Source organism: Chiloscyllium plagiosum, unplaced genomic scaffold (assembly GCF_037043375.1).
Source record: "Chiloscyllium plagiosum isolate Xiang-an unplaced genomic scaffold, Cpla_swu_hap1 HiC_scaffold_35, whole genome shotgun sequence".
NCBI classification, from domain to species: Eukaryota; Metazoa; Chordata; class Chondrichthyes; order Orectolobiformes; family Hemiscylliidae; genus Chiloscyllium; species Chiloscyllium plagiosum.
In genome coordinates, this window is record NW_028270173.1 from 17,748,326 (window position 1) to 17,775,413 (window position 27,088).

Here is a 27,088-nt window from a genome sequence, read left to right on the forward strand (position 1 = left end):
AAGAATCCTGTTAACTCTCCCCACTATTCTACCATCAGCCACACCAAAAACATAAGATTATTTTTGATGTAGAATCGACTGCGTAATGACCACTGCATCTAACGGCACTGTCCCTGAATTGGGGATCTCTTGAAGCTTGCGTAACATTCATTTTATTAAACAATAAGTTCATTTTGTAGGATAGTAATGTGTGAATCAATGTCGTCTCACAAAGGATGAGACTGATTTACAGTGGGTGGTGGAGGAATTAGTAATGTTATTGGCATATTGTCAGTTACCAGGAAATTTCTGGGCTTATGACTAGGAAATCTGATGGATTTAAATGAGGGGGTTTGATTGGAGTAATGTGTTTGAGCAGGCAGACCTAATCCATATGTACAAATTCTGCAGACTGGAATGCTGAGGTCTCCCAATTCAAGAGCAGTGGAGCTCCATTTGAGTACATACTTTCTGTCTGCAAAAACTGTTCCTAATATTGTATCTCTTTGTGCAGCTTGGGCAAGATGCTAACTTTCTCCAAGATATTCTAATGGGGAGACACTCATTATATTTAAATGTCAGTTCATAAGCATTAGACTATTCATTTTGCTTCCTTTAGGATTCTGACTTCAGTCTAGCTGTGCCTACGATTCAAAGGTCTGCAAGTTCACCACCCAACAAACTGCAGAATGCTGCCAGCAATGATGTACGTACTGCCTGATCTGTAACTTCATTTATGCATGGTTTACATTTCCTTGCTGCTGCTGTGTTTTAGGAAACAATTCTTCTCCTGTAAGCCAGTTTCAGGACAACTTGCATATATAAATTCAAATGCGTGCAAGGGCACTCGCATGCTACTTGTATCGTCTGAGAGCACTCCACTATTTGGTGAAATTGCATGTTTTTCATCCAGGTGAGAGGCAATTTTAGTAGTGCAAGTGAGGAAATGCACTAGTGAGGTGCACTGGCAAAGGGCCTAGCTTTTTAAAATGCCTAAGATTTCAACCTGGAATTTTTCAATGGTTCAGACTTAATTCTGTGATTGTGTGACTGCTGAGAGATACTACCTTTTGTCGAAGTGTGCTATATGACCCCAGAAGTTCACCCTGGATTTTAGGCCTTTTATAATCTGAAGTAGCATGTGAAATAGGAACAGATGATGACTTTATGGCATCCTCCGTTTTCCTGCCATTGAATAAGATTCAGCTGATCTCCCCAAATCCCAAATTTCCTCTTCTCCGCATTAAATGCTGCTAATGATGGAGTACCTACAGTCCTCTGGGCAAAACATTCCAAGTGTTTTAAGTGCAAAAATTTATCTGTCCAAAATGTCTGGCCCCTAGCCTGGGATTCTGCTCCTGTATTCTAGATCTCCAGGAGGGAAAAGAGCCTGTCAAGCCCCTTCAGAATCCTTTTTAAGTTTCAGTGAGAGCACTTTTTATTTCTTTTCTTTCCTCTTGCACATTTTTCTCGATCTTGCTTCCTCCCTCATGGGTCTGTGTGGCTCAGGAGAAGAAAGCAATGAGCAGGAGGGAGGGGTGGCACACGACACTGAGAGGTTAGTCATGAGCAGGAGGATTGCAAGCAAGTGTTTTGGGCCCCGTATCTCAGGAAGGATGTACTGGCCCTGGAGCAGGTTCACGAGGATGGTCCCAGGAATGAAAACCTTAACATGTTTGAGAACGGTTACACTTGTTTGGAGTTTAGAAGGGTGAGGTGGGGGAAATCTAATTGAAAGGTACAGAATGGCCTGGACAGAGTACATGTTTCCATTGGTAGGAGAGACAAGGGCACAGCCTTCGAGTAAAGGGAAGACCTTTTTGAATGGAGATGAGAAACCTCTTCAGCCAGAGAGTGGTGAATCTATAGAATTCATTGCCACAGAAGACTGTGGAGGCCAGGTCATTGAGTATGTTTAAGACTGAGATAGATAAGTTCTTGATTGTCAGGGATTACAGGGAGAGAGCAGGAGGATGGTGATGAGAAGCTTATCAGTCATAATTGAATGGCAGAGCAGACTCTATGGGCTGAATGACCTAATTTCTGTTCCTATGTATGTTGTGTAGGAGGGAAGCAAGAGAGAGGTGGTGTGTGGAAAGATTGAAGAGAGATGCCAAAAAGGGGAGTTTGGGAAGGGGAGGGGTGCAGCAAGAAAGCTGAGGCTGTGAGCAAGAAGTTAGTAAGAGAATCTTTTGGGCTGATGAATACCATTCATTTAGTCATTCTGCTGCAACCTGTTTGTCGAGTTAAGATTGATCCCAAAGACTTGGCTGTATTAAAACCATGAGGCCATCTTGAGAGTTTGTGAAAACCTTTTGATGCCTAATGTAGATTTACAACCAGTGAAGCAAAAGTTTTTAAAGTTACATAGGGCATTTTGAATTGTGCATACTTCCTCTCCCCAAATCAGTTTTTTTGTATTTGTTTGTGAGAGACAGTTTGCTTTAAAAATGAACTGGTTCCCAGTTGCTTTCTCCATGGCAACTCCTTGACCTGTCGAACTTGACATGCCAACAATCAACACTGGGCTTTTCGCAGTATAAATTGTTGTGATCGTTTGAAATTTGTCCACTCCTGCGTTTGTATTGATGAGTTAAAAGTTTAAATATTTTGATAGCATGCCACTTTTTATCAATACTTCACAATTCAGTGTATCATCTTAAAAAATGAAGAATGTGTATAGGTGGAATAAATGACACTACTTAACCTAAAACTACCTGCGCAGGCACGGATGTACAGGAGAGCAGGAGTAGACCCCCTCAAGCATTCTGTACCAATCTGTGAGTTGGCTGACCTTCTGTAGCTTCAACTCATAATACTTGACTCTATTGTTGATAGAAATCTATCTAACTATAGGCCTCGAGTACATTCAATGACCCTGTCTCTGCCACTCTGGAGAAGAAAATTCCAAACCTCCAGACCCTAAAAAAACACAATTTGAGATTTCAGTGGAAAGTGAGGGGTTTTTTTTGTGGATGGAATCCCTTAGTTGTAGTTTTCCCTGCAAGGTAATGAGTCCCCTCAGGGTCTTGTGTGTTTCAGTACGGTCACGTTCCATTAGAGTCCTAGAGATGTACAGTGTGGAAACAGATGTTGGGTCCAACTCATTCATGCTGCCCTGATATCCTCGGTTAAAAACAATGACTGCAGATGCTGGAAACCAGATTCTGGATTAGTGGTGCTGGAAGAGCACAGCAGGTATTCAGGCAGCATCCAAGGGGCAGTAAAATCGACGTTTCGGGCAAAAGCCCTTCAGGAATAAAGGCAGAGAGCCTGAAGCATGGAAAGATGAGCTAGAGGAGGGTGGGGGTGGGGAGAAAGTAGCCTACAATAGGTGAGTGGGGAAGGGGATGAGGGTGATAGGTCAGGGAGGAGGGTGGAGTGGATAGGTGGAAAAGAAGATAGGCAGGTAGGACAAGTCATGGGGACAGTGCTGAGCTGGAAGTTTGGAACTAGGGTGAGGTGGGGAAAGGGGAAATGAGGAAACTGTTGAAGTCCACATTGATGCCCTGGGGTTGAAGTGTTCTGAGGCGGAAGATGAGACGTTCTTCCTCCAGGCGTCTGGTGGTGAGGGAGCGGCGGTGAAGGAGGCCCAGGACCTCCATGTCCTTGGAAGAGTGGGAGGGGGAGTTAAAATGTTGGGTCACAGGGCGGTGTGGTTGGTTGGTGCGGGTGTCCCGGAGATGTTCCCTAAAGCGCTCTGCTAGGAGGTGTCCAGTCTCCCCAATATAGAGAAGACCGCATCGGGAGCAACGGATACAATAAATGATATTAGTGGATGTGCAGGTAAAACTTTGGATGTGGAAGGCTCCTTTAGGGCCTTGGATGAAGGTGAGGGAGGAGGTGTGGGCGCAGGTTTTACAATTCCTGCGGTGGCAGGGGAAGGTGGGAGGGTGGGTTGTAGGGGGCGTGGACTTGACCAGGTAGTCACGGAGGGAACGGTCTTTGCGGAAGGCGGAAAGGGGTGGGGAGGGAAATATATCCCTGGTGGTGGGGTCTTTTTGGAGGTGGTGGAAATGTCGGCGGATGATTTGGTTTATGCGAAGGTTGGTAGGGAGGAAGGTGAGCACCAGGGGCGTTCTGTCCTTGTTACGGTTGGAGAAGTGGGGTCTGAGGGTGGAGAAGCGGGTTGTGGACGAGCTGCGTTGGAGGGAATCTTTAACCACGTGGGAAGGAAAATTGCAGTCCCTAAAGAAGGAGGCCATCTGGTGTGTTCTCTGGTGGAACTGGTCCTCCTAGAGCAGATACGGCAGAGGCGGAGGAATTGGGAATACAGGATGGCATTTTTGCAAGAGGTAGGGTGGGAAGAGTAGCTGTGGGAGTCGGTGGGTTTGTAAAAAATGTCAGTATCAAGTCGGTCATCATTAATGGAGATGGAGAGGTCCAGGAAGGGGAGGGAGATGTCAGATGGTCCAGGTAAATTTAAGTTGAAACTTTATTGCTGGAACAGCACAGCAGGTCAGGCAGCATCCAGGGAACAGGAGATTCGACGTTTCGGGCACAGGCCCTTCTTCAGGTTCCTGAAGAAGGGCCTGTGCCCGAAACGTCGAATCTCCTGTTCCCTGGATGCTGCCTGACCTGCTGTGCTGTTCCAGCAATAAAGTTTCAACTTTGATCTCCAGCATCTGCAGACCTCACTTTCTCCAGGTAAATTTAAGGTCAGGGTGGAATGTGTTGGTGAAGTTGATGAATTGCTCAACCTCCTCGCGGGAGCACGAGGTGGCGCCAATGCAGTCATCAATGTAGCGGAGGAAGAGGTGGGGAGTGGGGCCCGTGTAATTATGGAAGATTGACTGCTCTACGTAGCCAACAAAGAGACAGGCATAGCTGGGGCCCATACGTGTGCCCATGGCTACCCCTTTGGTCTGGAGGAAGTGGGAGGATTTGAAGGAGAAATTAAGGGTGAGGACCAGTTCGGCCAAACGAATGAGCGTGTCGGTGGAAGGGTACTGTTGGGGAAATCGGGAGAGGGAAAAACTGAGGGCTTGGAGGCCCTGGTCATGGCAGATGGAGCCCTGATATCCTAACCTAATCTCGCCCCATTTGCCAGCATTTGGGACTAGACCATATCCCTCTATTCATGTACTCAGCCAGGTGCCTTTTAAATGCTGTAATTGAACCAGCCTCCACTACTTCCTCTGGCAGCTCATTCCATACACGCACTACCCTCTGCACGAAATCTTGCCCCCCCTCTCTAGGTTTGGACCCATCCTCCCTGGAAAAAATACCTTGACTGTTTACCCTATCCATGTCTCATGATTTTATAAGCTTCTATAAGGACACCCCTCAGCCTCCAATATTCCAGGGGTAAAAAGCTTGAGCCTATTCAGCCCCTCTCCCTATAGCTCAAAGCCTCCACCCCGGTAATGTCTTTAAATATTCTCTGAGCCTTTTCAAGTTTCACAACATCCATCCTGTAGCAGGGAGAGCAGAATTGCACACAGTATTCCAACAGTGGCCTAACCAATGTCCTGTACAGCCGCAACATGACCTCCCAACTCCTATACTCTATGTACTGACCAATGAAGACAAGCGTACCAAATGCTGCCTTCACTGTCCCATTGACCTGTGACTCCACTTTCAAGGAACTATGAACCTGCACTCCAAGCTCTCTTTGTTCAGCAACATTCCCCAGGACCTTATCATTAAGTGTACAAGTCCTGCCATGATTTTCCTCTCCCAGGTGCAAAACCTCTCATTTAAATTAAACTCCATCTGCCACACCTTGGTCCATTGCACGATCTGATCAAGATCCTGTTGTAATCGGAGATAATCTTCACTGTCCACTACACCTCCAATTCTGGTGTCATCTGAAAACTTACTAACCATACCTCCTGTGTTCATCTCCAAATCATTTATGTAAATGGTGAAAAGCAGTGGGTGGACTGTGGCACACTTCTGATCACAGGCCTCCTTTCTTTTAATAGTGAAATAGGGCCAACCTGTCCAATAATCTTTTGCCCACAGGAGTAACCTCCATCCCAGTTATTAGATGAGTGAACCTTCTCCAGCTGCTTCTAACCAACATGCATCCTTCCTTCAGTCAGGATACCAAAACTGTACATGGTTAGAGTCATTAAAATCCAACAGCATGGAAACAGGCCCTTTGGCCCAAACATTTCAATGCCGACCAAAATAGCCATCCATGCTAACCCCGTTTCCCCTGGCTGGTAAAGTATTTAATTGTTCCTATGCTGTGCTGTTTTCTTTTAACTGGTGTACAGTACAAAGTACTGGTTACTTTGCACAGAAAAAAAATTATTCTGCACATTAATTGAGAGCATTGGAGGGAACATTGAACTGATTTAAAGCTTTTATTAACATCCAGGAGTTTGTAAGAAATAAATAATTAAATCAGCTAGGTTTAGACAATCATTGAAAATTTAAATATGTCTTTTGAGGAATATGTTTACATGGCTTCAATTGCATTATTTTAGTGTTAAAACCCTGTTCTTCAAGGCTGTCTCTTCATGGCATGTTTTTTGTGGAGATCAGAACTCTGACATAGTCATAGAATTTTTACATCATGGAGGGAGGCCCTTTTGACCTATCTTGACTGGTTGGTCATAAGTATCCCATCTGTTCTCATCTCATTTTCTACAAATTGGCCTGTTGTTTTGTATGTTTTGGTGTTTCAACTGCTAACCTAAATAGTTCTTAAATGTTTGAAGGCTCTCCCCGCCATCACCTAATTTAGGCAGTAGGTTCCAGATACCCACAAACTTCTGAGTGAAAAACCTTTTCTTCAAATCCCTTCTAAACCTCTTACTCCTTACCCTTCAACTCCGCCTGGCTATTGACCACTCTACTGAGAGGAGCAGTTTCTCGTTATCTACTTGGCCAATGCCCCTTAGTTTTGTATGCACATCCTATTCTGATTTGCCATCCATATCCATATATTTGGCAATAGGAGCCTTGCACTTTTGCCGTTGCATCACCATCTTGAGACCACCTGTAGCCAATTGCAGTAACTCTATCATGGCAGCCATTGCTCATCAAGAACTCTGGACATCCTTGAACATATATATGCTGTCTGACTAACTGAAATTTCACATTTTTAGGCACTTGTTTACACTTGTGATTTTGTTTTTATATATTTTGGGCCGAGTGGATGGTGATATCTTTTTACATGAGCACAGGTACAGAGTGGACACTCATTGTGCTGTGTAGCAGCACTGAGAGATTGAAATGAGCGGGACTGAAGAAATGGTGGTACTTTGGTTGCTAAGCTTAGGCCTTTGGCCTGCATATTACATAGATGCGATAAAGTGTGAAGTTTTTTTTTTGTTTTGGTAGAAAGAATTTTAAAAAGAAGCACGATCATGCAGCACAGAAACAAACCCTTCAGTTCAACTCATTCGTGCTGACCAAGTTTCCCAAACTAAGCTAGTCCCATTTGCCTGCATTTGGCCCCTATCCTTCTAAACTTTTTTCCTATTCGTGTGCTCATCCAAATGCCTTCTCAATATTGTAACTTTACCTGCATATAACACTTCCTCTGGCAGTTCATTCCACATATGAGCCACCCTCTGTGTGGGGAAAAAGTTGCCCCTCTGGTCCCTTTTTAAATCTTTCTGAAATGTTTACATTTGGAGGGACCTGAGTATCATTGCACCAAATTGAAAATAAGTACGCACCTTCAGGGCGTACAAAGGAATTAAAGTAAAGATGTCCAGGCCTTTGAGGCCATGCCAGCACAATTGTATGGAGCTTTGGACCTTTGCTTTCTCTTGCCCTAGAGAAAGCAAAGCTTTGTTGTACCTGCTGTGTGGTGGGATGAGGCAAGATCGAATAGGTTGTCTATTCTCTCTGAAGTTTAAAAGAATAAAAGATGATCCAATTAAAATATGAAATACAGGATTTTATGGGGCAGATGCTGCATTTGTTTTCCTGCCGTGGGTACCTTGAACAATTGGCACAGAATTTTCAAATCGGTGACTAAGCTTTTAGGACTGAACAGAAATTTCTTTACTTACATTTGTGGATATTTGAAATTCTGTGCCTGTAGAGAATTGGAGATGTTCATTTGTTAAATACGTTCAAGACAGGGCAATAGACTTTTGGATAGTAAGGGTAGTGCAAGATATTGGTATATGGTGGTAGGTTTGGCATTGAAGAAGGTTAATCCTGATTCTGCTGAATGTTGGAGCAAGCTCAAAATATCAAATGGCCCACTTCAGCTCCGATTTCTCTTAGTCTGTGAAGTAAGTAAGGAAAGCTCAAAAGTGAAGCTGAATAGTATCTGTTCACAGGAACAGGTGCAGTTTGCATTCGTGAAGGAGGTTTGTACAATAAGTAGAACCAAATTGAGACCCTCTTCAGGCCCAGGATGTATGGACAAAAAGCAACATAAGAGGTGGTTGCTCCACAGTTTGGCAGAGGGTTAATTAAAAATCAGAGGCATTAACAATAATAAACCAGTTACCCTGAATCTAGCTCTTTTTTTTTTTTGCCCTGAGTGGCAGATAAATTGACCAATAAAAGCAGAGGTTCCAATTACGCTGCCAATAACTGAAATGGATTTAATATTAATTGGAAGTTGCCATGTGATTTGCTGATCTAGAATCCAGCAAAACAAGCTGTTGTAAAAACAACTATAATCTCTGCAGCAGAGCAGGGTAACCTCCTCATGAGTTTATGGCTTCCCCCTTATGCTATTTTGTCCTTTTGGAATCTTGCTTTCCAGCTGCCAGCAAATTGATATGGCATCATTGAATGAGCACAGTGTGTCTTTCCAGATGTCAAACTGACAGATTTCCTGCCAAGTTAAATGCTTGCAATGTATAACCTTTTCTGATGTAAATGCTTGGTCTGCAGGGGTCCAGACAGACATGCTTCCCTGTTAATTGTAGTGCCTGGAGTAAATGTAATTGGCAGTGTTGTGTGTGCACAATGCAGCCTCGTGCTCTCCTCTTTCTTCCTCCACACTGCACCTCCTCCTCTTCCCCTCCCCCAAAAGTACCATTTTTAGACAGCATGGGGTACAATGGACTAAACTGTCCAATGTATTCTTGTCCACAATGAAACTGATTTTATGTTAATTTTACTGGAGTGGCTGTGTCACAAGCTCCAAATTAAGGATACATTGCACAATTTTAAATCCGTCCTAAACATCATGATTCCAGAGATATTTAAAACATGATCCTTGAAAACTGCAGCTGCTTTTTAAAAGAAACTCAACAGTTGTAGTTTTAATCTGGATTCAGAATTCCGTTGCATAAACCTGTGTACATCATATTTCATAGTGATGTAAGTATAACCTCCTTACCTGCTTTCTTTGAAGGTCTGCTTCCCATTTCATCAACACTGCTTTCTAGTCATTTTTCCCAATTCTTCACTCCCCTCACATCACCGCAACCAAAATCTATTTCCCTGCTTAGAATATTTACTCCTGGCCTGCAAATCCGCTCTGACTTAGGGTGCAGGTTTGCTCACTGAGCTGTAGGTTTGATATCCAGACATTTCATTGCCTGGCTTGGTAACATCAGTGGCGACCTCCAAGTGAAGCAAAGCTGTTGTCTCCTGCTTTCTATTTATATGTTTGTCCTGGATGGGGTTCTAGGGGTTTGTGCTGATGTCACTTGGAGGTCGCCACTGATGATGATACCTAGCCAGGTAATGAAATGTCTGGATATCAAACCTACAGTTCAGCGAGCAAACCTATACCCTAAATCTCAACCTTAGCTACAAACCTTACAAAAAAGCCGCTCTATGACATCAAACTAAGTAGCCATTCTTCATGCATCAGTCCAGATGGTTGGTCAGTATAGCTAGGCTGTTTGACTGCATGGCCTTTCAGCCAGCTCAATATTTTTATCAGAAATGGGGCATTGATGTTTCTTGTGTTGTCCTTCCCAGGTGCCTTTAGCTGCCCCAGTGCCAGTCCCCACCATTGAGACCCCACCACAGGACAATGAGATGTCTCCTGTATCTCTCCCCAGCAATGAGTTGACTCTTAAGGTAGGATTTCTCATTCACTCTTGGCAAGAAAGGACAATCAGTTCTACTTGGCTAAGTCACTGGTCAGCAACTCTGTCATTAAAGGAGGATTCTGATCAGTACCTCTGAACTTACCTTAAAGAACTTAGTGAAACTTCGGTCTCCTTTTGTGCCATTTGCATGGTGTGCGGATGCTTTTGCCCTTCAGAACACATTTCCCCCGCCCGCCTCGACTGGCTCTGGCTCTGTCGATGTTTTCTTCAGACAGCAATGTGCAAGGTAACATTCCCTCACCCTCTTGCCCCCAGTGGTAGGGTTTGAGTTAAATCTGTCCAAGTGACTTGACAGAACAGATCACTGACCAGTGTGTTTCAGTTTCTCCAGACCCATTATTTTTAGAGTTTTGAAACTCTTCCAAAAGGCAGAGTTAGTACAACTCCAGTCCCCAAATGACAAATTCCATCATTTTGAGTCTGAACAAAATTGCTGAGGAACGTGGTGAATCTATCTCTCAGCTATTCACTGTTTCTAGATCTACGCATGAATGGGTGGATTGGTTCTTAGCTCTTACTTCTAATCCAATTTTTAGAGTTGAACAATGTGTTGCTGGAAAAGCGCAGCAGGCCAGGCAGCTTCAAAGGAGCAGGAGAATTGACGTTTCGGGCATAAGCCCTTCCTCAGTCGATTTTCCTGCTCCTTTGATACTGCCTGACCTGCTGCGCTTTTCCAGCAACACATTGTTCAGCTCTGATCTCCAGTCCTCACTTTCTCCCCATTTTTAGAGTTGTCTTGATACTAAGATTCTTCCTGAGAGTGCTGATTGTTGATAGACAATTAGCACAAGTTTGAACCTTGCTGAATTGCCAGCTGTTGCTAGGAGTTGAAGTGACCTAGCACAGGTAGCGTATTCCATTTTCAGAATTGGAGTATGTTAATGGCATCCTCACTCCACGATGGACTTCACACCACTTAAAACTATTTTCCGTATTTGGTTGACAACTCTGGAACCAACACGTAGTAGGAGTTACGCATTCTTATTTTTTGCCTCAGGTAAAGTACTTTGAGCTACTGTTGTCCCATGTTTTCCAGTTGGCTCAGTCATCGGTAGTGCCGTTATGATGATGGAAGGATGCTACTTGCAAGTCTATCTTGGTCCCCATCTAAGCCTTTTGTTCCATCTTGTTTACTGTACACTTGTTGTTTGATAGCATGATTAGCCTTAGACAGGTCCCCTTCCTCTAATCTTTCGTTTAACTTTGACTTCACTGCTGGTTTGAGGCCATCTGCCTTGCTTGTGCCGCTTTCACATGTGGCAATGATTATGCTTGACCGTTTTGACTATATTAGATTAGATTACTTATATTGTCTTGTGTTGAACAATTTGTATTTGAGTCTTGTTTTTATCTCAAAGTTGCTCCTGCACCTTAAAAGAAAAGATACGCTACTTGCTAATGGTTAAGTGTGATGTTGCTAAAAAGCATTTTATGACCAGCTACTGACAGTGAAGGAAAAGGTCTCATTTGGGATGCTGCTAATTCCTCATCTCAAACCACCCCTGCCAGCAACAATTAGTCTCTGTTCAGATGAGTGTCTCCAAGCACAAACCTAAGTTTGGATAATAAAATCTGCTGTTGTGCCATAAACTTTTTTTAAAACTTCATTCAGGCTGAGGGCCTTGCCAACTAGGTAGCATTTATTGGCTATCCCTAATTACCCAGAGGGCAGTTATGCATCAGCACCCTTTCTGTGGATCTGGAGTCATATGTAGACCAGACCAGGTAAGGATGGCAGTTTCTTCCCGAAAGGACATTAGTGAGGTGGGAGGGTTTTCTGACCATTGGCAATGGATTTGTGGTCATCACTATGCTCTTAATTCCAGATTTTTTTTTTTCTGAATTCAAATTCTACCATCTACCGTGGCATGGTTCGAACCAGGATCCCAAGAACGTTACCGAGGTCTTTGGATTGACAGTCCAGCAATGATACCACTAGGCCGCCGCCACCACCACCACCACCTCTTCACAGTTCATCTGGATATTTTGAACTTTTTTTTTTAATTTTTAAAGATTTACTCTGACTGTTAACAATCCCTAGATGTCAGTGAGAAATTTGTAATGAACCACTGCCTTTTAACCACTATACTCCATCAGTGCAGGTGTAGCCACCGTGTCTGAAATTTAGAACTGAATGGCTTGCCATAGAAGGCATTTACATTATCATTTTAACATTGTTAAATCTATCTTTATCCTTCTTCCTCAGATGGAGTCTGCTCGAAAAGCATGGGAAAAATCTCCAGGTGTTACAGAAAAAGATGTTGCTGCAAGTGTGACTAATGCAGATGTGCCTGAGATGGCTGGCAACTACCATTCCTTTGTTAACTCAATACCTGTGGCCTCTGTGGCACCATCTGCCCCACTGTCAGGTCCAGTATCTTCAGTACTTTGATATAACACCTGTCATTTCTGTACATCACTTGGTGTACGTACTCTCACTTGTGTACGTACTGTTTGCTCCGGATCTGTGTTCCTTTTGGACTTCTCATCATCTATGGACAGCTGAAGAAAACTCAATATTTTTTAATTCTAATTCTAATTATTCAACTCAACTACTTATCACTCTAACCATGTAATTGTCTACAGCTGTCCACATTATACATGTTGCTGTTTTTGTTCCTTTTTGTAAAAAAAAAACTTCCTTGTTCCCTCACTTCCTACTTTCTCTGTTCTTTTATTAACTGCTTTATTTTGTTTTTTGTCAGGTGTGCCCATTCCTCATGTGTGAACCTATGTAAAGTATTTGCATTTGTGTAGCCCCTTGGACAACTCAAGGATGTCCAAGCCTCTTTTCTAAAATACTTGGTTGTAGTGCAGTTGTTGTCATTGGGTTTGGAAACACAGCAACCAGGTCCTACAGCAACCAGCAATGCAATATCATGGTACAATCCCATTTTATTAATTATGGACAGGAAACTGGGGAGACTCCCCTGCTTTTCATCAATTTGGAGCCATATTTATTTTCACATGGGCGGGTGAACTGGTTTCATGTCCTTTTGTGTAAGTCGGCACCTCAGATAGTGAAAGTGTCCCTAAAAGGTAGCGATTGGCATGTTGATCAAGAGGCAAGGGAATTGCAGATAGCAAGCAAGATTTTCAGTCACAGTGAGTTCTGCCTGAACTTGTCCTGCCTGCTGTCCACACTTGACAGCATTTTTCCACATTCCTAACCTGCATTAAATTGGTAGCCACCCCCATCCTGCTAGTTGGCACCAGGAATGCAGTGTGGTTCCCTAGTCTGAAGGACCCAGCTGTTCATTAGGCAAGAGCCTAATGTCGAGAAACAACCAATCCAGGACCAAATTGCTGCTACACACCCTCGTAATGATTATATCATTTGAATGCACTGTGTGGCAGCACCATCTACTGGTACAAAACAATCCAAAAGAAACAGCTTGCTTTTCTAAAAGATCTCTGGAATAGAGATAGAAATGATATTGTTAGGTCCCCATCGTTGAGTTGATTGTGGAGCATTCTGCTACAAAAATCATCTGAATTTCATTGCCCAAACAAGAAATAATTACAACTGACAAAGGCTTTGTGTGATTGATTTGGTCCTGATGATTTCTTGAGATGGTGATTAATGCATTTGGATTTTCATATCTATCTTCACATCTCCCTACAAAATGTGATGAATGTAATTTACAGAATAATTGAATGCACTGAAGTGAACCGTTTAACTGTTTTCCTCCACCACAGCACCAAGTGGTCAGATTCCACCTTGCTACATGGAAAGCCATTTCTACGGTAGCCAACCTCGTGGGATGCCTCCCTCTATCTCCCAGCATCAGGCATTCCAGTCTGGACTTTCACGGGTAAGGTCTTCACAATCCCTTACAATTTTGCAGAATTTGGCATGAACAGTCAACTTGTGTGGTCCTACTGCTGCTGGGAGCCTGTCATATGTGTGGAGTCTTGCTATTTTGGAGCAGGATTCTCTTTTTGAGATGGATCAACATAGTTCTGGAATTAAATAAAACACTTCAAATTCCAGTGTCTTCCACAACCTCACTATGCCCCAAAGCATAATTGAAGTATATGGAAGTACTGAACCAGGCTAAGGCAGGAACTATGGCAGCTAGTTTCCAGGTTTTAACGTGCCAAAGCAGCGGTGTGATAATTGTAGTGATGATCTGTGTTTTTGTTATGCTTTTTAAGTTATAAATATTAGTCTAGGCACCTGGGAGAACTTCTAAGCTCATCTTCAAAACAGGGGAGCTCTGGTGCAGTGTTGATACGATGTGAACCCACAACCTTCTCATTTAGATAAATTGCTAACAACTGAGTCTTTGCTTGGTACACAGCCATTGGCTCCCAGAATGCAGCTGTTTGTACAAAAAAGGATGAGCTTGCCAGAATTGTTGAGACTGAGGAATCTGTGAATGTCCTTTTTAATCTGGGTCTGCCCAAGCATCACTGTTAATGGATCTAATGAATTTCAATGTGAATGGCAATGTGACTAAAGTTGATTACAGCATATGTTAACATCTGCATTTGCCAGCAGAGGAGGACTGGATGGTGAGTGGAGTAGGCATCTCCATTGATTTGTTTCTCAAGCACCAGGACTTCCAAGGTCAATTGTCATAGCTGCACTCTTTCTCCACCTGAGATCTGCTAATTCTGTACAGATCACTGATTCGTCTAGAAATTTCCAAGATCTAGCTTAGCATCACATTGGATTTAACAAATGATAATAATCGGTATACACCTGTCAGGAATTGCTCCCCCAGCTTCTTAAAATAACTTGTGAAGAGTTTGTCAGAAATTATTTCCTCCTCTTCTATTGTTTTCATTTTTAAAAAAAATCCCTTTCAAGCAGCTGAACTGTTATAAACTGTTCTATTTTGCAGGCAATGCCAACCCAACAGATAACACTTCCCCTTCACACTCCTCTTCAGGGCCAAGCCCAGGTTTCTACTCTTAGTATCCGGCAAGGGACGCCAGTCTCCCAAACACAAGATATGTTCAGTTCCCTCCAGTCTTTCAGGTAAGTCTTTCTCAGCTATTGTCACGTGTGGCTTTGAATAAGAAAGCAAACCACTAAGGACAATGGGTCTTCTTGTAAAGTTGCCATTTCAATTTGTGGCTGACTTTAATACATGCAATGAATAGTTGGTTGTAAATATTCAGCAGAGCTCATTGCAATCTGTGTTGTAAATCCCCAATTTTTAATTTTATCTGGAATTCAGTTGTTCATATCTTTTTAGAGCTGTTTCTTTGCATCCAGTATAAAGTCATTCAGTTTAAGGATTGCTTCATTTCTGATTCTGAAATATTGGTGGTGGCATGGGATAGAATTTAAAAAACTGAAATTGAGAAGTCCAGTTTTCTCATTGTGAGCAGGCACACAGCTTAGCGGGAAGTATTTCAACGATATGTTTGTGGAGGACTTGGATAAAAATACAAGGGATAAAGGAGTAAAAGGATATGTTACAAGAGTGCAATGAAGAAGGCTCATTTGAAGTGTCTTTTTTTTATGCATTCTTGGGATATGAGAGGTTCTGATCTCATGATGTGGAGACGGTAATGTGATGGTTGAGCCAAGGCTGCCACTATTTGGAACTGCTGTATTGATACCCTGGAGCTGAGATGGAGGTCGACCACAGCCCCACCACCTTTTGTGAGTTACTTGTAACTTGAGCCAGTGAAGAGCTTTCTCCTTGACATTGAGCAAGGCTGTATTGAAATCAGGAGCCTGTGTGATCCTGGTGGAACCCAAGCTGAGCATCAGTGAACAGATTATTACTGTGTGAATGCTGCTATTTTCCAACACTTCACTGATTAAGAGGAGGATGTTAGGCTGGTACTTAACCAGATTGGATTTATCCCATTTTATGTTAGACAGGGCATGCTTGGGTAATTTTCCACCTTGTCAAATGAATACTAGTATTAGAGCTAGACTGGATCAGCTGGACTGGCAACATGGCTAGTCCTAGAGCCAAATAGCCAGTTTCTTATTATTTTAGTGTTTTTAAAAGCCAATTGGTGTGTTTGGTGTATAATCTTCATTTCCACAATTTGCATTTAATATGTCAGTGAACGATTGTTCCATTTGACAGGTCCCAACAGTTGTATCTCCAGCCTGGACTCTCTCCTCCCTCTGCAGCCATGGTGCAAGGTTCAACACTGATATCTGGGGGCCCAGTAAAAGGCCAGTATGTTGGTTTTTCAGCAGTGCAGGCTGCAGAGGTGGCCAAGGCTCAGCAAGGATTGCCCTACCAGCACGCTGCTTGTACTCCTCCAATGTCAGTAATCTACAACACTCAGTTGGGCAACTCGCAGCTCATTGACTCTCAGATAATACAGGTAAGTGGCTTGTAATATCTGTATGGTTCTCAGAGTATTTTGAAGTGCTTAAAAAGTGAGGAATTAGACCAAACAAGTCCTCCTCTCCAAAATCCAACCTCACTTCTTAGTTCTTTCTTGCTTCCAAACTATGTCCAATGCGTTCTTTGGATAATTTTCCTCTCTCTCGGTCTAACTGGATTAATTGCACAGAATTCCCTACCTACTTTTCTCTTTTCTCCACCCCCCCCCCCCCCCCCCCCCCCCACACCAAACTCTAATTTGAGTACTATTTCCTGATATCGTAACAGTAAAACTCTTTGCCTAGATTAACTTAGTCCAGTTCCTCCTGCACCTCGAGCAACCTGACCACTGTTCTACATCTGAAAGGAATGATGTCCATCTATTCATTGGAGTGAGAATAGATAAGAGATGCTAAGTTTTTTTGGGGTGGTGGGGGTAGCGGGGTTGGTTCTGATGAATTTGCACTTGGTTGTTGCTAAAGATGCAACAAAACAGTAGGGGGTAGATTTCCTCAAAGATGACTGCTGCTTTCCATCAACCCCAGACTCTGTCAATAATGGGTGGTCCTGCAGCCAACCTTGAGCCATTGACCTAGCAGGGGATGGGGAAGGGAATTCAGGTAATCAGCTCCCATCCCTGTCATTAACCATGAGCATTTCCTCTAAACAAACAACATATCTTTAAATCCAAAGTTTTTCTTTTAATTTACTTAATTGTAAATTAGCCACATGGTCTGATAGCTGAGAAGATCAGAGTATTCTAGGTTTCATCCCAGCTTGTGTTGAGAAAAGTGATCTCAAGCGGGACAGTGAGCAGCTTTGCAGTTGTAAGGGGTGAAAATGTGATTTAAGATTATACAAGATTCTAAAGAGGCTTGATGGGGTTGAAAAATTTTAAAATGCAGGAGCACAGGCTTGGGATTAAGGGCTGATCATTTAGGACTGATGAGAAATTGTTTGACTCAAAGGACTGTGGAATTCTCTTCCTCCAAAGATTTTTGGATGCTCCATTATTCAATATATTGCAAGGCTGGTTTAGAACTGCTTTCAGTGCATCAGGAAACTAGGGATTAGGGAGAAGGCAGGATGGTGGAGTTGAAACTCCGAATCCATGGTGTTCATACGAAATGGCAAATCCTGTTTCAATTTCATATGGTGTCAAGTATAATTGGAAGATGGTTGAGCATCCTCTAAATTTGCAGTTGGTAACCACTTGGAGAGGAGAGGGAACAAGCTCCTAAGCAAAATTATTTTTGTGGCAACACTGATCCCTGTTTATAGGGAGGTATCTAAAAGCTGTACTGCTGACATATTCCAAAAGTCCTTGTGTTCATTTTGGTACCCTCTTGCACCCTGTATATTTAAATCAGTCTCAATGGTATCATCCTGTGACTGTCGTAGACCTGATCTTGCTCTTTATCACTTTCTGTTTTGTCATCCAGGATGCTTTGGCTTTGCTGATATTACCTTTCCTTCTTGTGAGGAAAGTACCTTTTAAATATATTGGCCCGTTATTCTGCTATAGCTTTGCCTGCTGACCTTTTGAGTCCAGTCCACCTGGACCACATCCATTCTCATCTTTCTTTACTGGAGAAGGGCCAATCTCAGTCTGGCTATTGTATCTAGCTCCCTGTCCTCTTTCCACAGCCAACCTGAGCCTTCTGGTACTGTGACCACTGTCCCAAGTGTTTCTCTACTGACAGCTAATTCACTTGACCCATCCGATTTCCCAGATCCAGGAATACCTCCTTCCTCAGAAGTGGAAGCACGCTAATGTGAATAGTTCAGTAAAACTCGATTCAGGACCACTTCCTCCATACCACACAACCGGCTCTCCCACTCTCTCTCCCCAACCAACACCTTTTACAATGTTGCTACCCCTATTTACATGAGCAGAATTATAGTCAGCAGGTTTTAGTATTGTGCAGAATGTAAAACCAGCATACAATCTAATCCTGTAGATTTCCTGCCTGGTGAATTAATTTTAAATTACTCCCTGCAATTAAATCCTGACTGTTCACTGTCTTTTTGATGTGTGCAATGCTAAGATGGGTGAGTAGTTTAAAGCAGAGCACTCTGGATAATGAACAGAATCATTCAGTCCCTGTCCTGTGTCCCGCTTGAGGCACTGAGCCCATTGATAAAATCTAAACTGGGACTTTTACTATTGTCTTTTGATTCAGCGGTGGGGCAGGAGGAGCTGAACCTTCCCTTAATGTTATGTCACGATATGTATTTCCCCAGTAAGCTGGTGGGAAGCTTGAGTTCCACCAATGTAAAAAGAATTGTCAGTGCAATCTCAGTTTTCCTCCCTCCCTACCTGTCGAACCCCAAACACTGACAGCTCAGCCTTTGCTGAAGCATGCGCACCTAGAAAGGGCAGTTAGAAGCATGTGTCTGACTGTACACACTTGTGTAGTAGGAATTGCTATGATGTACCCAAATAATTTAAATGCTAATGTGCCTGACCTTTTGGACAGATGAGACAAAGCATGGCCCAGCCATCGGATTTCTATTCTTCTCCACTGCAGCAGCCCAATCAGAGCAACTACTTTGCTGCCACCCCAATATCCAGTGGCCCCCTCCACCAGGTAATCTTCTAGTGAGTTTTATTGCTGTTAATAATTTGGGTGGGGGAATGGCTTGGTAAGATTATTTGCAAAATCAAAATATTAAACTTGCAAAATTTTTAATTCCTCAGTGATTGCAGTTCAAAATGATTTTGAGATCTAAACTAAGTAAATGTGAGAACTAACATGGTTACTGTGTCCCCATTTTAAAGCACATGACTTGCACTCATATAGCATCTTTTGCAACTGCAGGGCACCCCAAATGCTTTTGTAATCATTCCATTTGTTAGAATGGGCAGGCAATTTGTGCAAAACTAACAAATATTTGCATTAGCAATATGATCATAATCAGAGAACCTGTTTTATATGACGAGCGATAGGTATGTATTGATTAGGACACAAGGAACAGCACAACTGTTTTCTAAAGAAGTACTACATTGCCTTTTTCAACCCAGGTAAGAGCCTGAGTTTGACATCCTATCAGAAAGACAGAACCTCCAGCAAAGCATACACTTTTTTTTGTACTGTATCAGTATGCTGGCCTTGATTTATTATGCTCAAGTCTGGAGTTGGCCCCAAACTCAGAACCTTCTGGCTTGGAGACAAAATTACTGTGAATAAGCCACAATAAGAATTGGCCAGGACAGTCAGACAACACTTTATCCTCCATCTTTTGAACCGTGTTGCAGATTTGACTGCCTGAAAGACAAGTGTGGGATTTGGTTTAAAATTCCTTTTCCGGAGGTCTGTCATCACAACAATATGCAGCAATCCTCCTTTTGACTACAGCACAGTCTAGATTATGGGTTTAAGATCTTTAGAGTGGATTTGTGTAAATGTGACCTACTTCATGGTGATTATGCTCAGTTTTACTATTTAAAAATTTGAAAAAAAGATAATAAGTCAGGCAGTGCTGAGTCTGACCGCCTAACCAAAGCTTTCAAGGTCTTCGAGCAGGAGCTGATATCTTGACACAGTCCTTAATTTTTTTGGAATATGTTTCTTGACAGATGTTGGTTCCAATGTTGGGCTCCCAGTTATCTGTTCCTGGCTTTGGGTCTGTGCAGCAGCCTCTAGTCCAACTTCCGCAGTCTCTGCATCATTCGCAGGCACAAACCGTCCCTCCAGGGCCCCCCCGAAGAGTCATTCATTCGGGTTTTCACACTGCTGCACCCACTCTTGGAAGGGAGGTAAAAAAAAAAGCATTTTAACTTAAAATTTTATGCACTTAAAATTAAGTTGTGTGTTGGTCCTGCTTTATAGATACAAAAATATATTCACCAAAGTGCTCCTTTTTTAATACAGGTTAACCCCATGGATCCTAAGACATTTCACTTGGATAGGAAAATGAATCCATCTCCAGAAGCACTTGGCTATTCTGTCCCGTCACCTGCAATGTTCAGGTGAGAGCTTGGAGTGACCTCAGTTAGGCTTTGTTCATCTAGGACTTTCAATAGTTCTCATTTGAATCTAATTATTTTTCGCAAAGTTGCTGAACAAATTGCAGAAGAGCTAGTACTTGGTCCAGTTTGTGATAATTACATCAGTGCTACATTATACAAGCAGAAGCTTCCAGTTTTTGAGGATGTGGTTTGCTAGAGGAGGATCACCAGTTGAGATATGTTTAAACTTGATCAACATCAAGTGACCTCTGTTAGGAAAGTAGAGGGCATGGCTTTTCGGCCTGCTGCTCAGCATTTCTCTCTTCATGGGCAGTTGTATTCTCATTCAAAAGCATTTGGTGCAGATAAGATCTGTCTCTTCAGTGAAACCATGCAATCTAGTACTGAGTAGATGCACACGTTGAGGCTCTTGCAGGGATCAGTGGTTGGCACAAGGGACAGAAAAGTTACCTTTCAAACAGGACTATCTCCTGGAGGAAGTGTTGTTCGTAGAAAAGTCAGGAGGTTTTAATTTTTGGGGTTTTTTTTAAAAGATATTGAGAAGCTCTTTTCAGACTTTCCCTGTCCATTTCCTGGTACTGCCTGCGTAATTTTAGCACAAAGTATGGCTTCTGTAGAAAATTGTTCTCATTCCAGAATGATCTTTACTGCACAAAAAGAGGCCATCCTGCCCATACTAGTCAACAAAGATTCTGGTTTTCCAGCTTTTACCTATAGCCCTGGAGGATATGGCATTGCAAGAGAATATTTAATACTGCTTAAATGTTATGCGAGTTAGTGATTTTTGAGAAGATTTGTAGCTCAGGTTGAGGTTCTGGATGTAGGTTTACTCACTGAGCTGAAAACGAACCTTCCAGCTCAGTGTTGAGTGTTTCTGATCCAGGCAACCTTTCAGATAGTGAATTCCAGATTCCTCCTCCTGTCTGAGAAAAAACATTTTTGTCAACTCTGCACTTGCCCTTCTACCTCTTAGTTCAAACCTATGACCCTTCTACTAATAGGAAGGCATTTTTCTATCCTACCTACATATCCTTTTTTTTTTTGTTTTTGGGTCCCCCCTTCAAGCTGCTGCTGTTCCAAGAGAAACAACCCCACCCTATCTAATCTTTCCTGATATAGCTCAAGATGCTCCAGCCCAGGCAGTATCCTCTAGAATTCACCCATATCCTTCCCATAATGCAGTGACCAAAACTGCGCACATTACTCCAGTTGTGGTCTAAGCAACACTTTATATAGTTCTAGCATAATCACCCTGCTCTCTTATACTATAGCGAATTGTCCTATCTATTCTAAAGGTGATACAAAGTGTTCATTAATGACTATACCCAAGACCAATCGGTCAATAATTATCTCTTCAGTCCCTAATATACCATACTCTTTCTGTAATTATTCTCTTGCTCTTCAAATGTTTTTGAAAAGGACTTTTGTTTTAATTGGCTAAGTACTTTCTTTGCTTTCATTGTTTCCTTTTTACATTTCCTTCTTAGTCTCTGGAAGAGTATTAAAAATAAAACTGTCATTAAACCCTTGGTATCTGCCATTAGCTTTTTTTTTGTCTTAATCATCCTTTATGTCCTTTTGACATCTAGGGTTTCCTGGTATCATCCCACCAGACAAACAATTCAAAAAATTAATATTCCTTGGTGCTTCCTGATATCAAAACTGAACTCTCTGGGGAGGATTTTTTCCTTTATTGTGCTTATGGGCTGTTAGATCGATGGAGTATAATAATAGTACTGGAAATTAGAGTTGCCGTGTTCGTATGTGGAGGCTGAAAACTCATGTATTGTTCTAGGACTGGATCAACAAGTCCAAGGGGAAAATCTCCTGGACCAGCCCAGTGTGGAGTCAATTCCTTACCGTGTTACAGAGGGAATGTGTCACAGCAGGTAAGTATCTTCTTTTGTACATCTTCCCATCTAAGATACAATATGCACCTTGAGCATTTGCATATACTTGAATCAAGGTTATTTTTGATGACACAGAACTGGAGAGATTTTTCTTTAATGTTTTCTAAAGTTGCTGTCCAGAATAAATTCAGAACAAAGCTTGATAAATGTCTGTTTTATTCTCTGCTATCTTACTACATGAAGATAGCATAATGCAAGCTACCATCATTGCACATCAAACTTTAATATAACAATAAAATTTGAAAGTAGTGTGGATAATTTCAGTATCCTTCCTTTTTGGATTTCATTGGTAGCTTTTGTGAACCTGAGACATTTTTAATGTGAGCTGTTTTCACAAAAGTGCTGGCTCAATTCCCTGGAATCTTATCTGAATGCATTATCTGCTAGTGATGCCTCTAATTCCAACAGAGTGTGATTCTACCTGCAAAGCAACTGTATGTAAGTTTTGAGTGAAAGTGTGGTGCTTAGCTATGCCACCGTTAACAGTTTAAAATCCTGCACTTTAATGGCTCATCATTTAAGTTAGGTTGTCCCTTGCCTTGCCCTCCCCATCCCGCTTCCTCTGTGCACCAGTGAGAGACAACATAACATTCTCCTCAATTGCTTCATGTCTCCTCTCTTTTTTTTTAAAATTGTGCAAAATTACTCCAATTGCTCAGAGATGAACTATTTTCAGGCAAATATCGGGAAGCTGCATACATGACTGAGTGCCCGCATAATAAATTGTGCTCTTGGTTTGTAATCTCTTGCTAGGCAAAGCAGCGAGCAGAGGTGCTGCAAAGTACACAGAGGTTCTTTGAGCGAGTGACCCCCTGCAGCAACAATAGTGATGTTGGCTCGCTTCCTGCTGAGGAGCACCAGGAAGAAGAGATCACCATGCCACGCAAGGATGAGAAATCCTCGAGCAAGCCCAAGCCAGTGCGAACAGGGCCCATCAAACCCCAGAGCATTAAGCCACAGGAGGAGAAACTGTAACCAGTGGCCAGAGACTGCAGCCTCTCTAAACTGAAGAAATCTACATCTCTTAAGGGGCTTAATTTGTCTGTCTCAAAAGGAAAATGGCTTTTTTTTTCTTAAAGACAAAACATTACTGATTTCAGTGGACTACACGAGTTGTTTTGCAAAAACGTAAGAGAGCCAACTCCAGCAGCAATAACTGGATTGAGTGTGAAGCTGAACTGGCAGGAAGGAATTGGGGAAGGAAGAGGCTAATAAGTCCTTTTTTTTTAAGAAAAGAGAAGTCTAGATTTCTCTACCATAATGAAGCATTCATCTTATTGGTAACTAGTAAGTCCTTGTAGATCCACTTAATAAATGCCAATCCCTTATAAGGCAGCTGCTTTCTTTGTTGAGGGACAGAGCATATACTGACTAGAATTGGTTTGAACACAAGGTGTTTAGAGTAAAAGGGCCATGTGATAAGTCAAACATTTCAAAATGACTACAGACAGATCTGATTGGGCTTCTGTCTTGTTGATGTTACAAAAAGAACAGTTATGAATGTTTTTAAATAGTGGTAGATGGGTACAAATGACAATGTCCGTTACTGTTTTTACCCTGTGGCTGTTAAGACACAAGTTTGGTGGTGCTGAGCAACATAAGACACTCCAGATCAACAAAATGTTCTAAAAAATTTTTTTTTTCTTTCCCTATCTATGCTGCCCTTCCACCCACATGCCCAGATGCCAATTTTACAAAGCCCTGAAAGTGGCTTTTTAAATGAGTTTGTTGAGCATTCCCTTCCCCTCTTGGTTGCTGTACGTGGACAGTATTGCCAAACACAGATGTTGTCACATAGTTGAATATTAACTAGTTATAGTTTTTCCCCTGTACACAGAGCTGCTCTTGAAGTGCTGCAGTAATGTGGATGGACAGGCAGTGAGGTGAAATTGTGATGCTGTTTTGTTTAAATTAGTGATTATTGCTGCAATGGAATGAAGCAAGTTTAGATTAATAATAAGGCAAGCTGAGGAAAAACTAATAAACACATTTGTTCCCCAATAATATCGTATGCTGTTAAGATATCCCTCCTTGTAGGCTGTGGTGCTAGTTTTGCAGCTGAGTATGGTGGGACTAGAATTCAACCACCCCCACCCCCACTTTCTGGTGCATAACTACCAGGAGAATGTGAATTAGTTGCAGGTTCTGTGACCTGAGAGTGAGTGACAGCAATTTCTGCTCTCCTGTCAATGCTGAGGAGCATCCTCTTGGTGAATGTGGCCCCATTCGGAATCTTTATCTGTGGAACATCAATGCTCAAATCAGCATTGGAAGCTACTGCAGGCAGTTATACTGACCTGCAATACCATGGGTGTCTAGATTTGGTGAGAGGGGAATTTAATAAATCATTCCATCCAGCTGACTGTGTGAAAGACGTCCAAGTCCCAACCAGAATCTGACAACGTCTCGACAATCTGTTAATTTCTGCCTATAGTTTTCCTTGCTACTTTGTGAGGGCAAGGAAAGAAGGGTAGAGTCTTCTGACATGTGAAAGAGATTCTGGGTGAAACCTTTTTCCTTTGGAATAATTAGAGGGAAGACCAAGAGCATTTGTGCAGAACAAAATCCTCAGGAGAAAATATGCTGCTGTAGAGAGCCCTTGCCTGACCCAGTGACCACTGCAAGTAAAAGTAACACTTTGTCTTGAAAATTCAACCCTCCAAGTGTCACAGGTTTCTTATCAAAAAGAACTTTATCAAGTTAGCCGAGTTAATTGAGAAAATCTATAGCAGTTTTGACTTAATGAGGAATAGCTGATATATTCTGCCAAAACATTCTTTTATATCCAGTGCTTGGATTCAAATTGCATCTTACTATCGGAGGGGACAACTGGGTAGATGAATGTGAATTGGTTAGAAATGATATGGAAAAGTGGATGGAAACTTTCTATTCTTCAGCAGTAACTTGTGCCCTTGTAAGTTCTCAATTCAGTATAATGGCAACTCTGGAGGCTAGGGTGGGAAGAGGAATGTCTGGTAAGTAAATGATCTGCCGTAATAAAAACCAAGGAAACTAGTAATCCGAAAAGTAGGAGTAAGTCATTAATCTTCAGATCTGCTTTAAGGATGCAGTTTCAAACTGTGACACAGTTGTTTAACATTTCAAAATAAATAGGCAGGATTTTATCTGACACTCAAACTGCATACTATGTTGCTGTGCAATATTGCTTGTTTTGTGCCCTGAGTGCACAGTCGTCGTCCCCCTCCCCCACATTTACAGATCCCCCACTGAACAATATTCCGACAGAAACAAGAGGGTGACTTGCTATTTCTTTAGGAATAGAGAGTGAACATTCAGTGTAAGCTTTTAAATTCTTGTGCTATTGTGGAGGAATTCTTAAGTTATTTTTAGATCACTGCCTGAATCGGCCAGTACTCGGGAGGCCTGGAGAATTTTTCACTTCCCAATATTTCAACCAGTGGCAAACCAGATACAGAGGACTGCTGGTGAAAGGAATTTTAGATGAGCCTCCTTATCAATAGCATGTTTCTTTGTCTGCTGTTCCCACGCTGAAAAACTATTTTGAGGCCAGTGGCAAAACCAGCACATCAAATATTCACTCCCAAGCAGCCCATTGCCTGTTCTTACTAGGGGCTAGAGATAGACATTAAATGCCAAGATATCCTCAGTGCTACTTCAAATTACAGAGGAGTTAATTGTTTCCTTCTTGGTCATCATTACGTATATCTTGTACAACAGCAAACCAATATCTGACACTTTCAGTTTGGTCTTCCAAGTTAAGAGCACAGAATTCATGCGTTACAAAAACTGCATGTGTTGCTTGCAAAATACATTTTTTTAATGTAAATAAAACATTATTGCAGTCCTCCTTGCAGAATGATACTGTTAAGCTATTGAGTGAATAACAGTGCTCATTATGTATATCAGATGTTTGTCAGAGTTAAGATGCTACTAAGATTGCAAGTAGTGAGGCTGTTTCAGGCAACTTGACTTGTGACAGATTTGCTGTGACACAGTCCAAGACAGAAATAGCAGTCAATGACCAATTTTAATGAGATGTGAGTGAGAAACTCTGGGGTGTGCACTCCGTTTGGGCTATTAGTCTCCTAAAGTATTCAAATGTGTGCTGCTCATCCAGAAGTTACTGATTCGAATTGCATCATTTTCCATTTATTAACCAAGTTAGTACAAGGGAAGAGTGTACAGTGCACACTGGGGGCAGCATATATGGATGACCAGTTTTCCACAAGTCGTAGTCAACTCTAATTTAAAACAGTAGTCGACCAACAGCTTCACAGTGTGAATTGCAAAGGATACAAAAGGCTCCCACCTACTTTTGTACCATTCTATCGCTATTTGTAAACTTCTGATGTTCAAAAGAAGGGGAAGGAGGAAATGCAAACAAAGTGGGGGGGGAGAGAAAACTGGGTAGGGGAGGGGTGGGTAGGGTGGGGGGAGTGGGAGGAAACCAAATCCTTTGGTGATTGTGTGTGACCTAATTTGTGATGGGCTGGAATTGTTGTGTGAAATGTCACGAGTTGAAAAGTTCTATCTGCTGCATCGTTTACCTGGCTCCAGTTTCATGTACTGTCACACAGTGTAATTTATAATCCTAATAAAAACTGGCTGTTCCTAGGGCTGCAGCAAACTTGCTCCTCACTATATTTTTAAATTGCTACTTTCTTTCTAAACTGAAACTGTGTAAGGGGAGAAAATGTGACTTTCAAACAGCAATGCACATAACATGCAAGACTGCCTCTTTTGGTTTGCCATCAAGTCTCAATTTTTCACAAGGCTTGAGAGATCTGGATAAATAGGGTTGAAACAAGGATCTATCCACAATGCATTGAAATACAGCCATTTTACTGGAGAAGAGTGATTCTAAAGGAGGTGGTGTTTCATGAAAGTAAGTTCAGCCATCTTGAGGAGCATGGTTGATGGGGAATGGTCAAACCTCCTCCTATC

At 42.2% G+C, this 27,088-nt stretch overlaps 1 protein-coding gene across 8 annotated transcripts in view; it reads left to right on the forward strand.

The window, feature by feature from the left end:
- LOC122541410 (protein PRRC2A-like) overlaps window positions 1-26,782 on the forward strand; it is a 139,698-nt gene extending 112,916 nt beyond the window's left edge. For 7 of the 8 annotated variants that reach the window (XM_043678160.2, XM_087979328.1, XM_043678163.2 and 4 more), the window contains 11 exons: window positions 599-685; window positions 9,838-9,939; window positions 12,178-12,340; window positions 13,671-13,786; window positions 14,822-14,958; window positions 16,031-16,277; window positions 18,760-18,870; window positions 19,860-20,039; window positions 20,155-20,252; window positions 22,048-22,141; window positions 22,916-26,782. In XM_043678160.2, the coding sequence (XP_043534095.2) occupies window positions 599-685; window positions 9,838-9,939; window positions 12,178-12,340; window positions 13,671-13,786; window positions 14,822-14,958; window positions 16,031-16,277; window positions 18,760-18,870; window positions 19,860-20,039; window positions 20,155-20,252; window positions 22,048-22,141; window positions 22,916-23,137 (1,557 nt within the window). In that variant the 3' untranslated portion in view covers window positions 23,138-26,782. The remainder of the gene's footprint in view (window positions 1-598; window positions 686-9,837; window positions 9,940-12,177; window positions 12,341-13,670; window positions 13,787-14,821; window positions 14,959-16,030; window positions 16,278-18,759; window positions 18,871-19,859; window positions 20,040-20,154; window positions 20,253-22,047; window positions 22,142-22,915) is intronic. The other variant, XM_043678166.2, reaches the window with a different exon arrangement.
- The last annotated feature ends 306 nt before the right edge of the window (window positions 26,783-27,088 follow it).